General features: G+C 39.6%; 1 protein-coding gene across 6 annotated transcripts in view; it reads right to left on the bottom strand.

The window, feature by feature from the left end:
- The window catches only part of hdx (highly divergent homeobox), a 90,463-nt gene that overhangs the window by 23,248 nt on the left and 44,663 nt on the right, over positions 1 to 22,552 (bottom strand). For 5 of the 6 annotated variants that reach the window (XM_060832169.1, XM_060832171.1, XM_060832172.1 and 2 more), the window contains one exon: positions 3,507 to 3,653. The exons of the other annotated variant lie outside the window; for it this stretch is intronic. In XM_060832169.1, coding sequence (XP_060688152.1) covers positions 3,507 to 3,653 — 147 coding nt within the window. The remainder of the gene's footprint in view (positions 1 to 3,506; positions 3,654 to 22,552) is intronic. 6 annotated transcript variants of the gene reach the window in all.

Below are 22,552 nucleotides of genomic sequence, written 5' to 3'. Positions count from 1 at the left end.
TATAGAAGCGAAATAAGTGTTAGTGGGAGGTGTAAATATCAGAAAGTACAACAGCTTTTCTGAGAGTAAACCCATACTATCAAGAAACAGGTGTGCGAGAGTGCACCCGTGAGAGTGCATGCAAGACAGTGTGCGAGTGCGCGAAGGTGCATGCGCACGAGTGCATATGCTTGTCATCAAAATGGTTGAGTTTTTATTCATGTTGCTTTTGCTTCTTTTACAATGAAGCAAAAATTTGTGCAGATCGTGCTTGGCCTTTTCAGGAATGGGGGTAGTTTCTCCTTATCCAGTCCATCAAGGCTCTTCATGACTTTGAATACATTTAGAACAGTACAGAACAGGAACAGACCCTTCAGCCCACCATGTCTGTGCCGACCATGAATCACTCTAAACTAATCCCATCTGTCTACACATGGTCTGTATCTCTCAATTCCCTGCCTATTCACGTATCAATCTAAATGCCTTTTAAACATTGTTGTCAAATCTGCTTTTACTACCTCATGGTAGTGCGCTCCAGGCACATTTCCGCTGTCCAAAAAATGTCCTCACCTATCTCCTTTAAAACGTTTCCTCACTTACCTTAAACTTATGCCCTCTAGTATCTGACATTTCCACTGTGGGAAGACGACCCCAAATATCCACTCGACTTATGCCTCTCAACTTTACAGACTTCAATCAGTTCACCCCCTCAGCCTCTGACTTTCTTGTGAAAACAATGCAAGTGTTTCCAACCTGCCCTTACAGCTAATACTCTCCAGTCCAGGCAATATCCTGGAAAACTTCCCGAAGGCCTCCACATCCTTCCTACAGAGTAATGATCAGAACTGCACACAATACTCCAAACGTGGCCCAGGCAAAGCTACAACATGACTTCCCAACGTTTATACTCAGTGCCCTGAATAATGATGTATGCCTTCTTCACCACTTTATCCACTTGTATGCCACTTCGAGGGAGCTACAGACTTGAACTCCAAGGTCCCTCTGTATATCAATGCTCCTGTGGCTCCTGTCAGTTACTGTAGACTTTCCTCTTGCATTTGACCTCCCAAAATGTATCGTATCAGACCTATGTGGACTAAACGCCATCTGCCATTTCTCTGCTCGACTTCCCAATTGATCTATAACCTGCTGTATCCTTTGACAAATCTTCCTCACTATCGATAACTCCACTAATTTGCCTTTTCTGGAAACTTACAAACCAAATCACCTATATTAGATCATTTGCATATATTATTAACAGATGTTCCAGCACTAATCCTTGCAAAACACCACCAGTCACAGACCTCCAGTCAGAAAAAAAACCTCCCCACAACTACCCAGTCTTCTACGACCAAGCCAATGTTGTAAACTTAATCAACTTTTCAGTCAGGCCATCCTTTCTCCAAAGAAAACACAGTCTCAACATCTCCAATCCATGTTTGTAACTAAAACACTCCTCATCCTTCTAACCATTCTCATGAATTATTTCTGCACTCTTAAAAACTTCACATTCTTTCTTTAATGCAGTGCCTGGAAATAGGCACAATATTCCAGCTGATATTGTCCTATACACGTTCAACATAACCTCTTTATCCTTGCATTCGAAGTTCTTATTAGTAAAGCCAAGGATATTATATGCTTTAATAATGATACACTCAACCTGCCCTGTCACCTTCAATTATTATTATGCACGTAGGGGCTCTTCTCCTGCATCCTTTTAGCATTGTGCCCTCGATTTTATATTGTTTGTCCACGTTCTTCCTACCAAACTGAATCAATTTCCATCTCTCCACATTGATAAAGTGTCATATTAGTGGCATGTCTGGTTCAATGTCATACATCAGGAAAAGCAAGAATCTCAAAACTGATTTCTGGGCAACTTCATGAGAAACATGCCCAAAAGGCATCTATTAATTAACGCTTCTTGTCATTCATGATTCTACCTTGCTTTTAATTCAATGAGCTATAATTTTCCTCAAGTTTGATGCATGAACTGCATCACATTTTGGAAGCCCCTATGACAATCAATATTTAAAGTACAAAGTCTTTCCAAACTATTTTACTTAAGCTGGATTGCTCTCATTTCTATAAAAGTAATATTCTCCAACTTATTCTACTTTCATTATTCCTGTTCATCTTGTACATGATCCAGCTCATTTAATTACTGAGACAAAGTCAAACAGTGGTGCTTCTAATTACAACATGTTGGGTACCAAAGCTGTCACAAAACATTATTGAGCGGGTCTGATTCGGGAGTGAAACCAAAGACATGTGTAGACATGAGGCTATGCTGTGTGGAGCAATAGTTCTTGATCTTGGCAATATTTCAGAGCCTAGGCCTCATGGACTGAAGTGTAGTTGAACAATCTGGACCCAAGTCAGATATAGGCATCAGGTTTTAAGTGGGCTTTGAAGGGATGGGGGCTCAAGCTGAGAGAAATTAATCAGCTAGAATGTCAGGTGGGGAGTGAAGGCTTACATTTGCAGAGGATTATCATGTACACAGGGCCGTATATATGTCCCTGTTGCAAGTAATGAGTAAGGGATGGATAAGTGGGGATGCGATGGACTTATGGCATTATCACTAGATTATTAATCCAGAGATCCAGCTAATGTTCTGGGCACCCAGGTTTGAATCTTGGCACGGCAGATGGCAGAATGTGAATTTAATAAAGAAAAACTGGAATTAAAAAGGTCTAATGACCATGAAACTATTGTCAATTGTCAGAAAAAGCTATCTGAATCATAAGGGAAGGATTTTGTCATTTTTACATGGTCTGTCTTGCATACGGCTCCAGACCCACAGCAACGTGGTTGATTCTTAACTTCCCTCTAGACAATTAGGGACAGGCAATAAATGCTGACCTAGTCAGAGGCACCTGTCTCGAGTGAATAAAAAGAAAACTAGCAACTCATGACTGAGGTTGCATCAAAGAATTAATGTCAGAGCAAAAAAAAAGTTATGTTGCATTCCTTTGTCAGGAGGCACTCGTGCATTTTTTTCCTCAGATGTACAGATTAAAGTTAGTGGGATCAGAGCCGATTTCTGACATGATTAGTGTAATATTAAAGGCATCACTTTCAAATACTAGGCCAAAGAATTGGGTGTGAAAAACTTCTGTGTTATTTTCAGATCCTGCATATTTTGGCTGATTATAAAAATAGCTTGAAGCCTCCAAGCCCTGTGCATACTCAAGATTCTGAACAGAAATGCAATCCATAATGTAGTTCTTCTGCATTGATATAAAGTATCAGTCTGGATAAGAAGTTGCCAGCCATTCAATAACTCTGGAACCTTCAGAAAGCATACTTGGCAAAACTAGTCTATTTTTGGCTGAGACTAAAAACATTCTAACAAAGCAGCAGCTAATGTTGGACCTCGACATACAGTTGATTTATTTTAAGAAACAATCAAATAAGCCATACTTGGATATGGCCTTGAGCAAGTTTAGAATGGTTTCACCCACATCACTTAAACTTCCTGAAGAAGTAGGGAAAACATACATGCACCAAGATGACATTCTTACCTTGACAATCTCACAGTCGACATTTGATTCCATGGCGACCGCTTCTATTTTTTCTCTGCATATTGAACCCAGGCTGGTCATACCCACATCCCAATATTTTTTCAGAACGGCCAGATCACTCTCACTAAACTGGGTACGATCCTGGAGCTTAAATAAAGAGAAAGCTTAATATGAAGAAAGAATTGTGTAAATAATGCATTATGAAACCTGTAGTAAAATGCTTCAAAATGAGGCAATTTGTAATTCAGAATTTACATAAGGCATTAAAATCATGTTGCACTGCCTACTTCGGCTAAAATTAATGTGTAATTCAAGCCAGGAATCTGTATTTAGCTTACTTGCTTAAAAAAAGGAGAACTTTGTGATCATAACCTTCAAACTATTATATACTGAGAGACAGAGTCTCCAATGCATAACTCAAGTACAAACTGGCATTATAAAAACTTACTGTCTTACCTCCAAGATATATATTTCAAGTTCCCTACTATCATAGATTAGAAAAAGAATTTTGGTGCATCTTGTAATTTCAACAATTACAAACTAAGCTATTTAAGCTGGTGATAATTTAGTTACTCATGTGGCATATAATAATGGAATGTAAACCATGAGCTTATCAAATAGGCTGCCATTTACTAGACAGACATTCTGATGAGATAGGTGGTACTTCCAGGATGGGCAGCAGTAGAAAATAGCACGTTTACTTCAGTTTGTCAATGCTGTACTGAATTGCACAATGTAGTTAAGTTTGATGCAAGACAAGAAGAATAGAAACTCGTCTAAAAGGACAGCCTGTGAAAAGATGTTGAATGGTTCTTCAAAACATTCCAGAAATAGTGGGAAACTAAGGGTCTAGCAAGAAACTTAAAGAAATTAGTATAAGGAAACTGATAATACTGAACAAATTAATGAGTTTAACTTTCAAAAGATCCCCAGGACTCCAGGGATGACATTCTAAGACACTAAAATTCTAAAATCCAGAACAATCTCTAAATTAGAAAGTAGAAAAGAGGAGGAGAAAAAAAAGGAACCATGGTATAATTAGCTTGAAACAGTAATCTGGAAAATAGAGAATTATTGGAGATGTAGTAAAAAGGCATTTAGAAAAGCGAGTATGAAAAGGACAATAATGTTTCACAAAAATGGAATTCTTCAAAAAAAAACCAGTAGGCTGAATAAGAGGGAAACCAGTACATGGAGTGTCTTTGGATTTTCAAAATGCATTCTGTAATGTGATACACAAGAAATTGTTGCACAAAATTAAGACTCAGGAACATATATAGGATGGTCAACAGAGACAAAATAAAACAGAAATAAATAATTCAACACAAGACCTTCGCAATCTAAAATTCAGATAGAAGAAGAATTTAAACTGTATGAAGTAGCCAAGCAATGAAGGATAGTGCCCTTTTCAGTAGTCAAAATGGATTAATAAAACGTTTAAGAATGAACAATAGATCACATCTGCCAAGAATCCGTGAGCAACACCGTTCTGATAGAAGATTTGTATTATTAACTCTGTTTCATTCTCCACCGATGCTGCCAGATGTGGTCAGACTTTTCTGTTGTTATTTCAGATTTCCAGCAGCCACAGAGAGTGTGGCTTTTAATGCATTCACCTAAAACAAAGTCATCCTGTCAAGATCTAAGCCTGATTTTTTTTCCTCAAAGAAGCACAACCATTATGTCAGCTTTATTCATTGTGTAACAAAAACAACTACAGATGAAACAGAACACTTAGCTCAGATTCATTTTGCTCCTTCATTCCACAGAAACCTGTGACCTCACTTATCACATTAACTGCCTCGAAAATGCACCCAGAACTTAGATTTTGGCCATCCCTACATTACCCATTTCTCCTTATTATATCATACTTTAAGCTGTAACATTACTACAGATTAACTTTAAAAGTTCCATTCATTATTTTATATGCTTACTCAGAAAAGCACCATGGTCACCAACCCTTCAGCTCCCTCGGATATGGCTGACTGAATTCAAAAGGCATTTTTTGTATCCATTTGTATGAATTTTAACTGTTCAAAAATAATCTTTATAACAAAAGTAGATAGTATATACATCATATGAGAAGGTAAGATGTGGAAACAGTAGCACAAATCTTTAGACACAGAATTCTAATTAGCTGTCATCAATACCAGCAGCTTGTCAATGCCAAATAACGAGTTTGAAACACAGCATGTCTAACCAAAGCAATGTTCACCTCATACATATTCTGCTCTCAATTCAAAATTATTCAACTTATGAGATGAGTATAAATCTTTAAGAACTACATTGCTACTTTACAATGCCGGGTTATTTAATAAATATTGCATTTTGCATTCATATGTTAGATGTAAATATCTTTGAATCCACAGGAGGGCACAATGAATGGGATTTTATCCATTTGAAATTGTCCTACTTCACACTACTTGGACTTAGATTAGATTACCTACTGTGTGAAGACAGGCCCTTCGGCCCAACAAGTTCACACCGACCCACCAAAGCGCAACCCACCCAGACCCATTCCTCTACGTTTACCCTTTCACCTAACACTATGGGCAATTTAGCATGGCCAATTCACCTAACCTGCACATTTTTGGATTGTGGGAAGAAACCGGAGCACCCGGAGGAAACCCACGCAGACAAGAGGAAAATGTGCAAACTTTACAGAGAGAGTCGCCTGAGGCAGGAATTGAACCCGGGTCTCTGGCGCTGTGAGGCAGCAGTGCTGAGTGTGAGGTAGACACATTAATACGTTTTATTTGCCATGTCTCCTGAATTGTACAGTAAGACCTTGTTATCTACCTGAGAGCAGTTAATTTCAATTAAGTTGGAGGAATTAAAATGGACATAAAACAGGTAGAAAACATACACACAGAGCACTGAGCCCCATTTTAGATCATAAGAGAAGTAGGTAAAGTTTTCTTAAGGCTGTCAGCACTTTTATGTGCAACTTTTATCATTTCAAGTCAATATTGGTTTTCCAAGTTTATGAGAAGATTTGTAGCTTGGGCGCTCATTGTTGTGGTTCTGTTCGTCGAGCTGGGAATTTGTGTTGCAGACGTTTTGTCCCCTGTCTAGGTGACATCCTCAGTGCTTGGGAGCCTCCTGTGAAGCGCTTCTGTGATCTTTCCTCCAGCATTTGTAGTGGTTTGAATTGGCCGCTTCTGGTTGTCAGTTCTAGCTGTCCGTTGCAGTGGTCGGTATATTGGGTCCAGGTCGATGTGCTTATTGATTGAATCTGTGGATGAGTGCCATGCCTCTAGGAATTCCCTGGCTGTTCTCGGTCTGGCTTGTCCTATAATAGTAGTGTTGTCCCAGTCGAATTCATGTTGCTTGTCATCTGTGTGTGGCTACTAAGGATAGCTGGTCGTGTCGTTTTGTGGCTAGTTGGTGTTCATGGATGCGGATTGTTAGCTGTCTTCCTGTTTGTCCTATGTAGTGTTGTGTAGTCCTTGCATGGAATTTTGTATTCTACATTGGTTTTGCTCATGCTGGGTATCGGGTCCTTCGTTCTGGTGAGTTGTTGTCAGAGTGGCTGTTGGTTTGTGTGCTGAGTCCCAGTGGTCACAGTAGTCTGGCTGTCACTTCGGAAATGCTCTTGATGTATGGTAGTGTGGCTAGTCATTTGGGTTGCGGCATGTCCTCGTTCAGTTGTCTTTCCCTTAGGCATCTGTTGATGAAATTGCACAGGTATCCGTTTTGGCAAATACATTGGAAAGGTGTTCTTCTTCCTCTTTTTGCAGTTCTGGTGTACTGCAGTGTATTGTGGCCCTTTTGAACAGTGTCTTGATGCAACTTCTTTTGTATGTGTTGGGTGGTTGCTTTCATAGTTCAGGACTTGGTCTGGGTGTGTGGCTTTCCTGTATATCTTTGTGGTGAATTCTCCATTAGGTGTTCTCTGTACCATCACGTCTAGGAATGGGAGTTGGTTGTCCTCTGCTTCCTCTCTAGCGAATCGGATTACTGTGAGTGTGGCGTTGATGATCCGGTGCGTGTTCTCTATTTCCGTGTTTTTAATGATTACAAAAGGTGTCATCCATATATCTGACCCAGAGTTTGGGTTGAATTTGCAGTAAGACTGTACAAAATCCCATGCAAGGGCTGTACAAAACACTACATAGGACAAACAGGAAGTTAGCTAACGATCCGCATCCATGAACACCAACTAGCCATGAAACAATACGACCAGCTATCCTTTAGTAGCCACACACGCAGACGACAAGCAACATGAATTCGACTGGGACAACACTACTATTATAGGACAAGCCAAACAGAGAACAGCCAGGGAATTCCTAGAGGCATGGCACTCATCCACAGATTCAAATCAATAAGCACATCGACCTGGACCCAATATACCAGCCACTGCAACGGACAGCTGAAACTGACAACCAAAAGCGGCAGATTCAAACCACTACAAGTGCCAGAGGAAAGATCACAGAAGCGCTTCACAGGAGGCTCCCAAGCACTGAGGATGTCACCTAGATAGGGGACGAAACGTCTGCAACACAAATCCCCAGCTCAGTGAACAGAACCACAACTATCAATAATGGTTTGTATAAATCAATTCTGTTGCAGCTAGAATATTGCAGAGATTGGACGTTGTATTACAGGAATACAAGCTCACAGACACCGTACAGAAGAAATTTAGAAGGACATTGTCAGGAATTAAGAATTTTAGCCACAAGTAAAGAGCAAACATACTATGGGTTTTTATTTATTGGGAACAGAAGAGGCTTTGGAGATTTAATTGAAAAATACAAAATTATGAGAGCCTAACTTAAGGGGATAGGAAGAACTCACTTCCACAGTCGAAAGGTCAGAAGGCACAAGTTTAAAGTAACTGGTGAAATCATTAGATAGCAAGTAGAGAATTTATTTTCATACAGAGGGTGATGGTGGAAGTTTGAACTCCGTTATTGAAAGCGTGACAGAGACACAAATCCATACTGTATAAAACATGCTTGGATGTGCTTCATGTTCTTCAACCTACAGGACCATAGACCAAGAATTCGAAGGTGGAATTAGACTAGATGGTTCCTTGTTGATTCACAGATTCAATAGGTACAAAGTCCTTCTTTTTCACTGCAAGAATTTGTACATTCTTGCAACTCAATTTTATATTCAATAGTATTACTTTGATACTCAAAAAGGAAAATTGTGTCCAGGAAATCACAAATCATTAAGCTTATCATCAATGACTTGGGAAAATTAATTCAATCACGACGAAAAAAAAGACAACAGAAAAAACAGGTAGAAGCGAAACAGATCCTTTCGGTCCAACCTGTCCATGTCAACCAGATATCCTAAATATCTCATCCAATTTGCCAGCATTTGGCCCATACCCCTCTAAACTCTTCCTATTCATATGTCCATACAGGTACCTTTTAAATGTTGTAACTGTATCAGCTTCCAACACTTCCTCTGGCAGCTCATTCAGTATATGCACAACCCTCTGCATGAAAAATTGCCCCTTAGGTACCTTCTGAAATCTTTCCCCTCTCAACCTAAACCTAGGGCCTCTAGCTTTGGACTCCCCTAGACAGCATGCAAGGCTAATGTAGTAAATGTAATTTAGAACTGTTGTTAAGATGTCACATGTTACACAAACTAAGAAGATCAGACCATGTAGAGTCAGGGACATGCAGGGAGACTTACTAGCTAACTGCAAAACCTAAAACAGGGGAAAGTGTGGGTATTCAGAATTGTGGAAAGCGAGATTCCAATGGATCAGTGCATCATATCATTTAAAGACAATTTACATTTTGGAATTAAAAAATAATTTCTAAACTTTTAGTTAACACATACTTCTAGGACTAGATAGTCAATACCAAGGAGGACTGTAACAAATACAATTACACTAATAAACCTGTAGAACAGGCATATATTTGGTAAATTAATAACATAACTAAATGCTTACAATCTTGTCACTTTATGAAAAGGATACAGGAATAATGAAACAATGTGACAAACATTTACAAGGATGATACCAGAAATACAAGGTAATGTTCATCAGGAAAGGATGAATATGTTGCGTGGCTTATGGCTAGAAAAGGTTATGGGGTTACCCAAAGGAGATCCCAAAATTATGAAAGATTTGGTAGACACAGGGAGCAAGTTTTTCCACTTATGGACCAAAGCAAAGTTAAGCAGCTAATAAAGCAAGATAGTCATCAGTAAATCAAACAGATGACTCAACTGACATAGAATACTACGGGTTCAAAACCTATTCCAGATACCTCAAGCATTAAATCTTGACCGACACTCCAGTGCATGACTGAGACCCTGTCTATCTTTTAAAGATGCCTGCCAAAGGTCCCATAATATGATTTCAAAGAATAGAAAGGGAGATTTTCTTAACGTTTAGCCATCTTACTCCCCTCAAAACATTATTGCACTATTTGTGAGCATTTGCTGTGGTATTCCCCATTATATGACAGTGACTGTATAAATCAAAATGCTTAGTTGATTTGAAAATGGTCCTGAAATTGTGAAAAGTGCCACGTAAATAAAAGTCTTTCAAGTCTTTTTGCAGGGCAATTTTAGCTAGCAAGGTTTGAGAAGATTTGTAGCTCAGGTTGAGGTTCTGGATGTAGGTTTGCTCGCTGAGCTAGAAGGTTCATTTCCCGACGATTCATCACTATATTAGGTAATATCTTCAGTTGGCCTCAGGCGAAGCACTGCTGATAGGTCCTGCTTTCTATTTACATGTTTGGATTTCTTGAGTTGGTGATGTCATTGCCTGTGGTGAAGTCAATTCCTGTTCTTTTTCTCAGGGGGTGGTAGATGAGGTCTAACTCAAAATGGTAAAAACAAAGACTGCAGATGCTGGAAACAAGAGTCTAGATTAGAGTGGTGTTGGAAAAGCAACATCTGAGGAGCAGAAAAATCGATGTTTCGGATTTCTGATGAAGGGCTTTTGCCCGAAACGTCAATTTTCCTGCTCCTCTGATGCTGCCTGACCTGCTGTGCTTTTCCAGCACCACTCTAATCTAGACTCTAACTCAATGTGTTTGGAGTTCCTGTTGGAATGCCATATTTTTAGGACTTCTCATGTGAATCTTTGTTTGGCTTGTCCTAGGATGGATGTATTGTCCCAGTCGAAGTGGTGTCTTTACTCATCCGTATGTAAGGGTACTAGAGAGAGAGGATCATGTCTTTTTGTGGCTAGTTGGTGTTAATGTATCCTGGTGGATAGTTTTCTGCCTGTTTGTCCAATGTAGTGTTTGTTACAGTCCTTGCACTATTTTGTAAATGACATTAGTTTTGCTTGTTGTCTGTATAGGGTGTTTCAAGTTCATTAGCTGCTGTTTTAGTGTGTTGGTGGGTTTGTGGGCTACCATGATGCCAAGGGGTCCGAGTAGTCTGGCAGTCATTTCCGAGATGTCTTTGGTGTAGGGGAGAGTGGCTAGGGTTTCTGGATGTTTGGTCTGCATGTTTGGGTTTGTTGCTGAGAACAAAATCGGCAGACTGTTCATTGGGTACCCATTCTTTTTGAATACACTGTATAGGTGATTTTCCTCTGTTTTGCATAGTTCCTCTGTGCTGCAGTGTGTGTTGGCTCTGATGCAGTTTCATTTGTGGGTGTTGGGATGATTGCTTCTGTAGTTCAATATTTGGTCAGTATGTGCTGTTTTCCTGTCCACAGGAGCCAACACAAACTAATACAACAACTAGCAGCCTATATCTTATGGGCGGCACGGTGGCACAGTGGTTAGCACTGCTGCCTCACAGCGCCTGTAGACCCGGGTTCAATTCCCGACTCGGGCGACTGACTGTGTGGAGTTTGCACGTTCTCCCCGTGTCTGCGTGGGTTTCCTCCGGGTGCTCCGGTTTCCTCCCACAGTCACAAAGATGTGCGGGTCAGGTGAATTGGCCAAGCTAAATTGCCCCTAGTGTTAGGTAAGGGGTAAATGTAGGGGTATGGGTGGGTTGCGCTTCGGCAGGTCGGTGTGGACTTGTTGGGCCGAAGGGCCTGTTTCCACACTGTAAGTCTAATCTAATCTAATCTAATCTTGGATAGCACCTTCAACTTGAGAAGTATACAAGTGTAATCGAAGAGGACAAGTTGTCATAACAGACAAAAGAGTGTTATTGGAAAACTCAAACTGGTTCCAAAGTGAGTTTGAAGTATAAGTGTGAACAGGACACCAAGGTTCAGGAAGAAATTACATAGCTAAAGGTGCAAATGGCCACCACCACAGACAGCGTTGGGAGAAGGGAGGGAGAATGTTTACTGGAGTTAAGATTAGACGCTCCTGTTCGAGATGGAAATTGGAAATTGACAGCGACTTTAGGGTTGAAGGAGGTTAGAGAATATTGTTGTTACTAAAGGGTAAAGAGAATTATTGTGAACTAACTTGTGTCCTATATCCACATAGGTCTTCCCTCTATCAAAATAATTTAAAATATAACCAGTGTCTCAGACCCAAACTCAATATATTTTCCAAGCTTCATCCTAACTAACTCTTAGTGAGCAACATACAAATAAAATTTAACTCGGCAGCTCTCGTGTACTGCTCACATGGAATACCGTTAGGATAGATTGTTGTTAAGATGAAGCTGCACTTCACAATAAATTTGTTTAAAGCCATTGTTCAAGTTGTCATCTTCACACTTGTAAGATCATGCAGCTTTAAACTAATCACCTACAAACTGGACACAAAGGCACAGCAATATTGGTTAGATTGTCAGGATTCAAGGCCAAGTCTTGTAAACTACATTCATTTGCAGCCCAAATGTTTGAGAACTCAAGAGGAAAATGAACTCACTGATAATTCAAAATTGTTATAACACGTCAAATCCGGTGAATGCCCAAAAATAATGACTAAGAACTTGTAAATCACTGTGGTCACTTGTTGATAACCCAGCATCTAATTTCTAGACAGAAAAGGAGATAAGCCCAGATCAACTGGGCCAAAGATGTGCGGGTCAGGTGAATTGGCCATGCTAAATTGCCCGTAGTGTTAGGTAAGGGGTATATGTAGGGGTATGGGTGGGTTGCGCGTAGGTGTGGACTTGTTGGGCCGAAGGGCCTGTTTCCACACTGTAAGTAATCTGAACTGTTTCAATGGTGTTGCTTGAAGAATCGATGTATATAATACAGGAACAAGCCCCATTTTCTACTCCTAGTAGTACCATGGGATAGTTTACAGCCAGTTGCACAGAAGGGACCTTGGTTAACATTTAATTGGAAAGTGACTGCTTTTTCAGAGCAGCACTCAGAGTTGCACTGCGTTACAAATCTAGATTGTTAGACTGTGATTGATGGACAACTGTAACAGCTTGTAGTTTTCTGACTTAAAAGAAACCAGTAATTAAATACGTGACACTCTTTGCCTTTGTAAACATTATGACCATCTGTTGTACAGTGACAATATTTTGGCCCAAGACTAGCAGATGAGGAGTCAGGTCACATGCTGTTTACAGTAATAGGCATGCCCTCAAGATGTGGAGTTTGATGTAATCACAATATTATCAACATTTATCAAACCCCTTTAAGAATCTTGCTAGATTTGAAAGGATAAAGAAACAAATTTGAAAAGAACTATTTGCTTGCAGGGAAGGCAAACAGACAAACTCACTGGGTTGAAATTTACTTTGTTCTGACATTAATGTTTGACAGGGGAAGTTTTAAATAAACTTGACAATGCATGCAAGACTTGTAAACAAATCATAAAGATGGTCAGTGTTTTAGAACGCAATTTACTTGTATTCACAAATGCTTATAGTATTTTTGCAAGTACAGAACAGTATATTGTGGAACTGCATGGCTAACTGTTACATCACCCCTGAACCTTGGATTTTTTTTTAAAACCAGTGTAATGAATATGTGCTTTAGATCTACCAGAGTGCTCAACATTTTCTATTATACAAAGAAAATGTATTATTAGTTCAAACCTAATTATATCTAATGCATCAAAAAAGGTAAGACGAAACATGCCTCCTCATAAAAAATGCACAGATATTTTTCCTCTTCATCAGCTTAATGTTCTCCCTCAAGACACTTTGCAGGCCACACATTTTTTACTCTCAAACGAATCATACAACTTAACTCCAGGCCACTTGTGCAGCATCTGTTTGACAGCAAAGTTTGATACAGAAGCTGGCTAAAAAAAGTTTAACCATGACTTTTTTAAAATCAGAAATAAATAGTACTACATTGGACAGCTGAAGCCTTGTCCCATATAAAAGTGTTGGAGACAGCACCGCAATCAAGTTGAAAGCAGAGTCGCTCAAGCATTGCTGCACTCAGTTAATGTAACGCAGTCATGTAACAATTAACAAGAACAAAGAGCAGAACAACACAGGAACAGGCCTTTCGGCTCACCAAGCTTGTACTTACACGTGACTCCTTTCGAAACTGAAAACCCCTTTTGCCTCGACGTGATCCATATCCATTTATTCCCTGTCTATTCATATATCTGCTTCTGCTACTTCCTCTGATAGCGCATTCCAGACACTTCTCATCTTGTGTTTAAAAAGAAACTGGCCCTTCACATGTCCTTTAAACTTGCTCCCTTTTACCTTAACCTATGTCCCCTAGTAATTTGCATTCCAAACCTGGGAAAAAAACTTCCAACTATTCATGCCACTCAATTTTCTTAACATCTATCTGAATTAATTCTAGGTATCCAAATTATCAGTGCCTCACTATAATGTTCAATCAGGAGAGAATGAAATATCAAAACTGTCATTTCCTACAACTTGAGTTATATTTACAATAGAAAATATTCGCAAGACTAAATGGAACACAATCATAATATTATTGGAAAAGTGCTAACTAACATGCCCTGTTGAACGTTTGGCTTTTCTTCTGTGCCACAAATGCTACTTTCAGGTTTTTGCTAACACTTTCTTGCAATGTAACAGTTTCCTTAGATCACATGAACACTCTCTCGTTCCTTAGTGAACAAGTACATTGCCTCAAGAAATAGGTTTTGGAAAGTGTTTTATGTACATGCTTAAATTTAGTGTGATGGTTACAAAACTGCAACTAACATCAGACACCACAAGACCAAATGGGGCAATATCACCCCCCAGAAGTGGGCTAGGTGGAGTCTACAAATTGGGATCATTATTAAAGCAACCCTAATCCAACCACTGGGGTTTAATCAAGGGCGAACAAGAGGTGCATTGGAAGTCATTTCGGAGGATGTGGTTTAGCCAGTTTGATGAAGAATCTAGCAATACCATGATATATTTACCTGTTCATCTTTGGCTAGCCAAGGTTCCTAGGCCTTGGGAAATCTGGCAGCTTAAAAAGGGGACAATAAACTTCTAGAGAAAAGCAAGCAACCCTATGGGATTGTTTCTGTGCCATAAGGAGCAAGAATGCTGCCTCTGAGCCCACGAAGCTTTCTGCCTGTCGCGGGACACGCTGTATAAGATCCTCCCACCAAATCTAATGCTAACATAGCAACAGATTCCTTTCCTGCTCCTGTAGCCTCTTCCCGAGTATTCCATGCCTGATAATGAACCAAAACCAACCAACCAAACAATCTTGCTTCCACGGGGGGAAACCTGCTGAAAACAAAAAAACATGCACAGGAATCCAGCCAATACACCCCCCCATCATCCCAACCCCGGCACAATCCATACTAAATTAAGTTAAGTACATCCTTGAAGGTTTGGCATGCATCAGTAAATAAAACAAAAGCTGCCATATAGTCATTAAAAAACTCAATTCATTCACTTGTGGCACAAAAGCTCAGTCCCACGTGATGTTTATTGTCAAACTCTCGTGATCTTTGCTGAAATTTAGTCTGCAGTAAGTTAATTCCTGAATAAGGCCCAATCATGCTCCCTCTTCAGTTATTAATTCATAAACTTCCCAACTCCATTTAGCTATCCCCAAAGTTATCTCAATTTTAAAATTCTACTTCTCCCATTTTTAAAAAACTTTTTAAAAAAATGTATTGAAGGAAAATTTCTTAGGGATAGATTCACCATTAACTTATGATGATTGGTGGTTAAATCTAGTCTTTATTTTTAGTCACAATACTCATTGTAGACCTCAATTAAGGATGCAAATAACATGACTTAAGTTCAGAAATTGAACCAGTTTTATTGGTTAAATGGTATCCAGTTGGCAGTCAAAAAATTGATTCACATGCCAAACAACTATATCTATACCCAAACAAACACGCCTCTGTGATACTAAAACTGGTTAGGCATATCATCAATGTGCTAGGCATCCTACGTAGGTGAAGATCAAGGCAGTATCAATCCAGTCAAACCCATCAACATTAAACTCACTAAAACTTAGGGACTGGAGATTAGTAGAGGTAGCTATCTCATCTAGGACTTGAAATCTGACAACACTCCATCAGCAGTTGCATGAAACATTCCTATTCTGACATGAACGCATGATATATCACTAAAAATGGAAATTAGGCAATGCCACAACATCCTCCCAAACTTTTCATCTTCATAAATGCAAGTATCCAGTCAATTCAATTCATTGTGCATTGTAGTAAAAAGTAGTTGAATATTATGGACACAGGAAAATCTGTTGACCCCAACCAGATCACACAATCATATTAAAGTCTCGTGTACCTGACCAAACCAAACTGTTCCATTATGTCTAGCACAAGGGTACTTATCCATGTCTAAAAGCATAACACACCATGTTTTGCGTCAATACTCTTCTCCACTATCATTAGTGGAATGATAGGAATCTTTAATGGTGTCATTAGCAAGAAAGAGGCCAAACCACCAATAAACTGCTCACCAGTAATTTTGCCAGAACCCCTCAGGCAGAGAGATCATCAGTTTTTTTTCATTTAGAGGGGAATGCAGATGTTGAATGGCAAAGGAGTGAAAATAATAACTGCTCTCAACATGAAGGCAACATTCAACTAACGAATCATTGTAACGTTCAAATCAATGGCAATCAAAAGACAATTTCCTCCACTGACTGGAGTTAGAGCTGATATGTGGTAAGATGGCTGTGAAATGCTCATTTTTAAACCTCATAGGGATTGCCAGAATGGTAGTGAATGGGATTGTCAGAAGCTAACCAACATACCTCTATGAGATTTCTGCAGTGAAATGTCTTAGCTTAGGATATTAATCCATTTTATCAACCAGCTTTCTTAGACAAGAGGGAGATGTCAGGCTGTTCACCGGTTTCCAACTCCTACAATAAGCAGCACATTCCAGACTAGACAGAGATCTAGACAACATCAACCAATGTTGGTCGATGACATTTCCTTTACACAAGCCAAAAGTAATGATCAACAAGTGAAATGCCAGACATTTTCACAATCCTTCAGAATAATCATCAACCCACAGCAACATCCTGAAGTCCAGCACTTACCAGAAGCATTACTGTTTTTGCCATATTAATAATGTACTTTCAATAGCAAGGGAAAATAGTTTAAACAATGATTTAACTATGGCATTTACGATGATAGAGAATGTTAAGGAAGATAGAGTGGATGTATTTCCTCTGGTGAGAAAATTCTGAACAAAAAAGGAATATGCCCTTAAAATTGGAGCGAGACTGCACTGCTTCACAGAAAGGACATAACTTGGTTTTATAACAATTCTTTTAGCTCATGTACTATTCTGTTGCCACTGTATTTCACCCCCTTCAAAACAAATATCAATCCGGAGGTGCAATGCCCAGAACTGAACACTAATTCTGATCAATGATGAATGATTCAATTCCTGATCATTCAAAGCTTCACCATTTTTGACCAGGTTCAAATGAGGAGTGTGTTAGAATATTCATTGCTCATCTGGATAAGTGCAACTACACCCAGACTTAAAAGAACATTGGCACCATTCAGATCAGAGCAGTTCACTTGGTCAGTGAACTCAACAGTGAACTCAAATGACGATCACCGATGAACAGTGATTGTGACATCTATTATATGCAGAGTATACTAACTAATCATGGTTACACCAAAAACAAAACCTTTCTAACAAGAGATTTGCCTCCAATGGAAAACAGCAACGTTGTGGGAACATGAGCAAACCCAGTGATACAGACATTATCCTGGAGCCCATGATGTAACAAAGCCATTGGAACACCACCAGCAGAAGACAGTCTATGACCATATTTTTAGGATGGCTGAGAAAGAGCACAGGAGTAGGCCGCTCAACTGATAGCAGAAGACTATTAAGTAGACCACACCTAATCTGTATCTTACCTCAATCTCTATGCTGCGTTTCCAAAGTCCTAAACAAATCCTTCAATGACCTATCAGCAGCTTTTGTTAAACAATCCCAGCTTTCCACAACCTTAAAATTAGACCAAAGTTGATGTTCCCTTGGCTGGGATTCTTCAAAAACTGAATCAATCAAATCAAATGTTGTTTCAAACCTTTCAGCCCTTTTTGGTGTCTTAGCCTCACTGTAACTCCTTAAAAGGCTGAATACATCCAACCAAAATGCAGTGCCCAAAATTGAAGGCACTGCACTTTAAATCTGAAGACAACTTGCTTCATTTTTAAAAATACCTAAATCTTACAGTCATGCATATTGTAGAAGAGAGTAGTCTTACTCCAAAGGTTCTACAGAAACATAAATGATGATGACAAGTTTTTCAAAATTCCGGCATTAAAAATCCGATCTCATCTTTGGTTCTAAAACTGCACAACATGGTAACCATCTACAAAGCCAACCTAAATAGTCAGATAGTATAATTTAATTCAGCTTAATTTTCTGAAGGGAAGAATGGCCAAGATCTTCCCAGCTTTAGATAAATCAGAGATTAGATGACCCTGGAAATACATACGTCAGTACCCCTCAAAAGTCCAAGGCATTGACTACCTGTGAACAGCGCAGCAAGTGGAGATTTCCTATGGGTAATTACCAAGCACGTGGAACACTCTGAATTAGAGTCAGAGACTTTGGATGGTTCAGATTTAATTTTGCCAAAACAGTTAAACAGAATAAGTTAGATGAACTAAAACCTGTAACCTGAACTAAAACCTGGAGGGTAACTATAAAACTGACCCCTCCATCAACATTTGACCTCCCCTCCCCACCACTCTTGACCTGAGCCCAACTCTGCCATCTCTCCACAACTTTCACAACCCTCAATGATTAGCCCCTATCCACCTACCTACTCACCATATCGGAGACTCCAATCACTTTCATCAATCCCCATCTCTTAATGCATTTCGACAAATGAAATTTGTCCATTCAAATAGCTTTTCAGTGTTAATATCCAACACCTGTTTTGTGGGCCAGTAAATAAATGATTTTGCCAGAATTCTACTGGCTCAGCAGTTAATAAAAAAGGGCTTGGCTTTCCCAGGCTATAGCATACTACAGGATTCAGCTAGATTATAAAGGTACACTGCATAACACTGAAGCTTCCAGTACTGGACATGGTGAATTTGAGGCCAGAAATTTGTGGGGACAGATGCAGGGACTTTAAAAAATATAGGCGAGAACACAGTAATTGAACATTATTTGCTGTTCAGAGGATTTGTGTCCTTTGTTTAAAAAGATATTTCTCTTAAGATTGAAGGTGTAGAACATTTTGAATTGACTGACAGATAGGAAAGAGCTGAAAGTATAAATATTCTGTAATCTTAAATAACCTTGAAGCCGAATGAAACCTAAAAGGAAATTGAAACCTTCTCAATCACCACAAGATGGAGCTCGGGTACCAAATTTTTATTGGCACGTTTGAAAATTCATTCTTAAAAATGCTGCAAGCTGGTGCAGCTGTCAAGAGAATCAGTATGATGACATTAATCTTTTCAAAAAAATCCAGATCTTAATCTTGATTAAGATACTAGGATACCTTTAAGAGTCAAGAGATCTGCTGTTGCAGCCATTTGTAACTTGCATAAGTCCAAGTTTCAAGCACTTGTAATATCCGGGAGAACTCCAACTTACACAAGAGACCGTGCAAGCTTCTTACTGACTATTATACTCTGGCTTTCTGAATTGGCAATGAAATGCTGATGTGTGACTACAAAAACTCTGATCCCAACAGAAACAGCATTTTAGCATAGGCCAAGCAATTGTTTCTAAAATTGCACCAGCTCAGACAGGTCTTTGATGAGTCAACAACTATCATCAATTTCAAAGCAGCACTTCCAAAAGCAAAGTTAAGTGCGAATGTTTAGGACAGAGAATGCTCTCTGCTAGCAGTGTATTAGTAACTTAGGGCGTAGGCTTGCTCGTTGAGCTGTAGGTTTGATATCCAGAAGTTTCATTACCTGACTAGGTAACATCATCAGTGGCGACCTCCAAGTGAAGCAAAGCTGTTGTCTCCTGCTTTCTATTTATATCTTTCTCCTGGATGGGGTTCCTGGGATTTGTGGTGATGTCATTTCCCGTTCATTTTCTGAGGGATTGCTAGATGGCATCTAGATCTATGTGCTTGTTTATGTCGTTGTGGTTGGAGTGTCAGGTCTCTAGAAATTCACTGGCATGTCTTTGCTTAGCCTGTCCCAGGATAGATGTGTTGTCCCAGTCGAAATGGTGGTTTTTTTTCATCCGTGTGTAGGGCTATGAGGGAGAGGGGGTCGTGTCTTTTTGTGGCTAGCTGGTGTTCACGTATTCTGGTGGCTAACTTTCTTCCTATTTGTCCTATGTACTGTTTGTGGCAGTCCTAGCATGGAATTTTGTAGACAACGATGAGTTTGTCCATGGGTTGTACTGGGTCTTTTAAGTTTGTTCGTTTTTGTTTGAGAGTGTTAGTGGGTTTTGTGCTACTAGGATTCTGAGGGGTCTCAGTAGTCTGGCAGTCATTTCTGCATATACAGAAAACCGACAAACACTGACCAAATACTCAACTGCACCAGCAACCATCCCAACACACACAAACGAAGCTTTATCAGAACACTATTCAATGAGCCACCACACACTGCAGCACAGACGAACTTCGGAAAACAGAGGAGAACCACCTATATGACGTATTCAAGAAGAATGGATACTCGAAAAACACAGTGCGCAGATTCCTCAAGAACAAACCACGGCAAGCAGACAAAACAGCCAGAAACCCTAACCACCTTACCATATATCAATGAAGTTTCAGAAATGACAGCCAGATTACTTAGCCCCCTCGGAATCCTAGTAGCACACAAACCCACCAGCACTCTCAAACAAAAACTAACAAATTTAAAAGACCCAGTACAACCCATGGACAAAACCAACGTCATCTATAAAATTCCATGTGAAGACTGCCACAAACACTACGTAGAACAAACAGGAAGAAAGTTAGCCACCAGGATACATGAACACCAGCTAGCCACAAAAAGACACGACACCCTCTCCCTCTTAGCCCTACACACGGATGAAAAAAAACCACCATTTCGACTGGGACAACACATCTATCCTGGGACAGGCTAAGCAAAGACATGCCAGAGAATTTCTAGAGGCCCAACACTCCAACCACAACGCCATAAACAAGCACATAGATCTAGATGCTATCTATCAACCTCTCAGAAAATGCACGGGAAATAACATCACCACAAACCCCAGGAAAATAGATATAAATAGAAAGCAGGAGACAACAGCTTCGCTTCACTTGGAGGTCGTCACTGATGTTACCTAGCCAGGTAATGAAACGTCTGGATATCAAACCTATAGCTCAGCGAGCAAACCTACACCCTAAACCTCAACCTGAGCTACAATCCTTCACAAACCTTGCATGTATTAGTAATGGATGGAGGAAGATGCACAAGACCAGAGTCAGAACGGCAAAAGTGAAATCAGTAACATATGGCTGAAAAAGGATTCAAAGTCAAGATAAAGCAGAGTCGAGGAGATATTTGTAAGCAACAAGGACTTCAATTCAATCCACTCAGGGAAACAAGAGTTTGCATAAACTGTTCATGATAGTTTTAATTAAGTTGAGGTTTAAATTGGTTGCAATTCATTGAGGTTGGGCACAGGGCATTGGGGAGGGTTGGGACAGAAAAAAAAATTAACTTCTGAAGCACAGAAAGCAGCCCTTTGGTCCATTTTACCAGTGTCAGCACTTTGAATGCATGTTATCAAGTTGAGAACTAAAACCAAAAATGCCCAAAGAGGAGCACTTCACCCCATAATATGTAAAAAGTGAAAAAAGTAGTGCTTTAGATTAAATTCAATTAATTAGATTCCTACAGTGTGGAAAAAGGCCCTTCAGCCCAACAAGTCCATATTGACCCTCTGAAGAGTAACCTACCCAGACCCAATTTCCCTCTGACTAACGCACCTAACACTATGACCAATTCATCGGACCTGCATATCCTTGGACTGTGGGAGGAAACCGGAGCACCTGGAGGAAACCTACATGGAGATGGGGAGAATGTGTAAGCTCCACACACAGTTGCCTGAGGCAGGTAGTGCTGTGAGGTAGCAGTGCTAACCACTCTCCCCATTTTAGAATTTGGGGTTTGTAAAATTGTAACTGTTGGCCACCAATCTACAATTACTCTATCCAAATTTGAAACAATGCGGAATCCAATTAATCACCAACTTTGTTTTCTTTTATTCCTTTCCAAAGTCTCACAAATGCTTCCTTTTCAAACATATATTCAACTCAGTTTTTAAAGTTGCTATTGAACCTACTTCTACCATCATTTCAAACCACTGCAGTTACACAATTCCATGACTTAGAGTAAATGAAGCATAGATTCTGGGGGGGGGGGGGGGGGGGGGGGGGGGGGGAAATTGGGCTAGACATTTGCTTTGTTAAAAACACAGCATGAAATTAATAGCAGTCATCCTCAACATTTGGATTTTTCAAAACTAGGCTTGCATTGAACAATAACATGAAAATGTTTCCAGTGGACAGGTGCAGAGAAATAGAAAAACAGTGCAGCAATGTTCACTTTCTGTCAACTCACTTAGGTAAGTCACAGTATTCAGACAGGAATCTGACTGGCTAAAGTAACATTACAAATAGAACTTTAAACTCTTGGAGACTAAACATTGTGACTATATAGGTGTGCATGCTTAGCATAATGTAATCCAGACCATGGCCAAAATACATCAAGTTAAATTAATGCTTTATTTTGAACATTGAAATCCTAACTTTAATTTTAAAAACTTAATATTAATTGTAATAAAATCAATTGGTTTAAAACATGAAA

Source organism: Hemiscyllium ocellatum, chromosome 11 (assembly GCF_020745735.1).
Source record: "Hemiscyllium ocellatum isolate sHemOce1 chromosome 11, sHemOce1.pat.X.cur, whole genome shotgun sequence".
NCBI classification, from domain to species: Eukaryota; Metazoa; Chordata; class Chondrichthyes; order Orectolobiformes; family Hemiscylliidae; genus Hemiscyllium; species Hemiscyllium ocellatum.
This window is presented reverse-complemented; position numbering and strand designations above follow the sequence as displayed.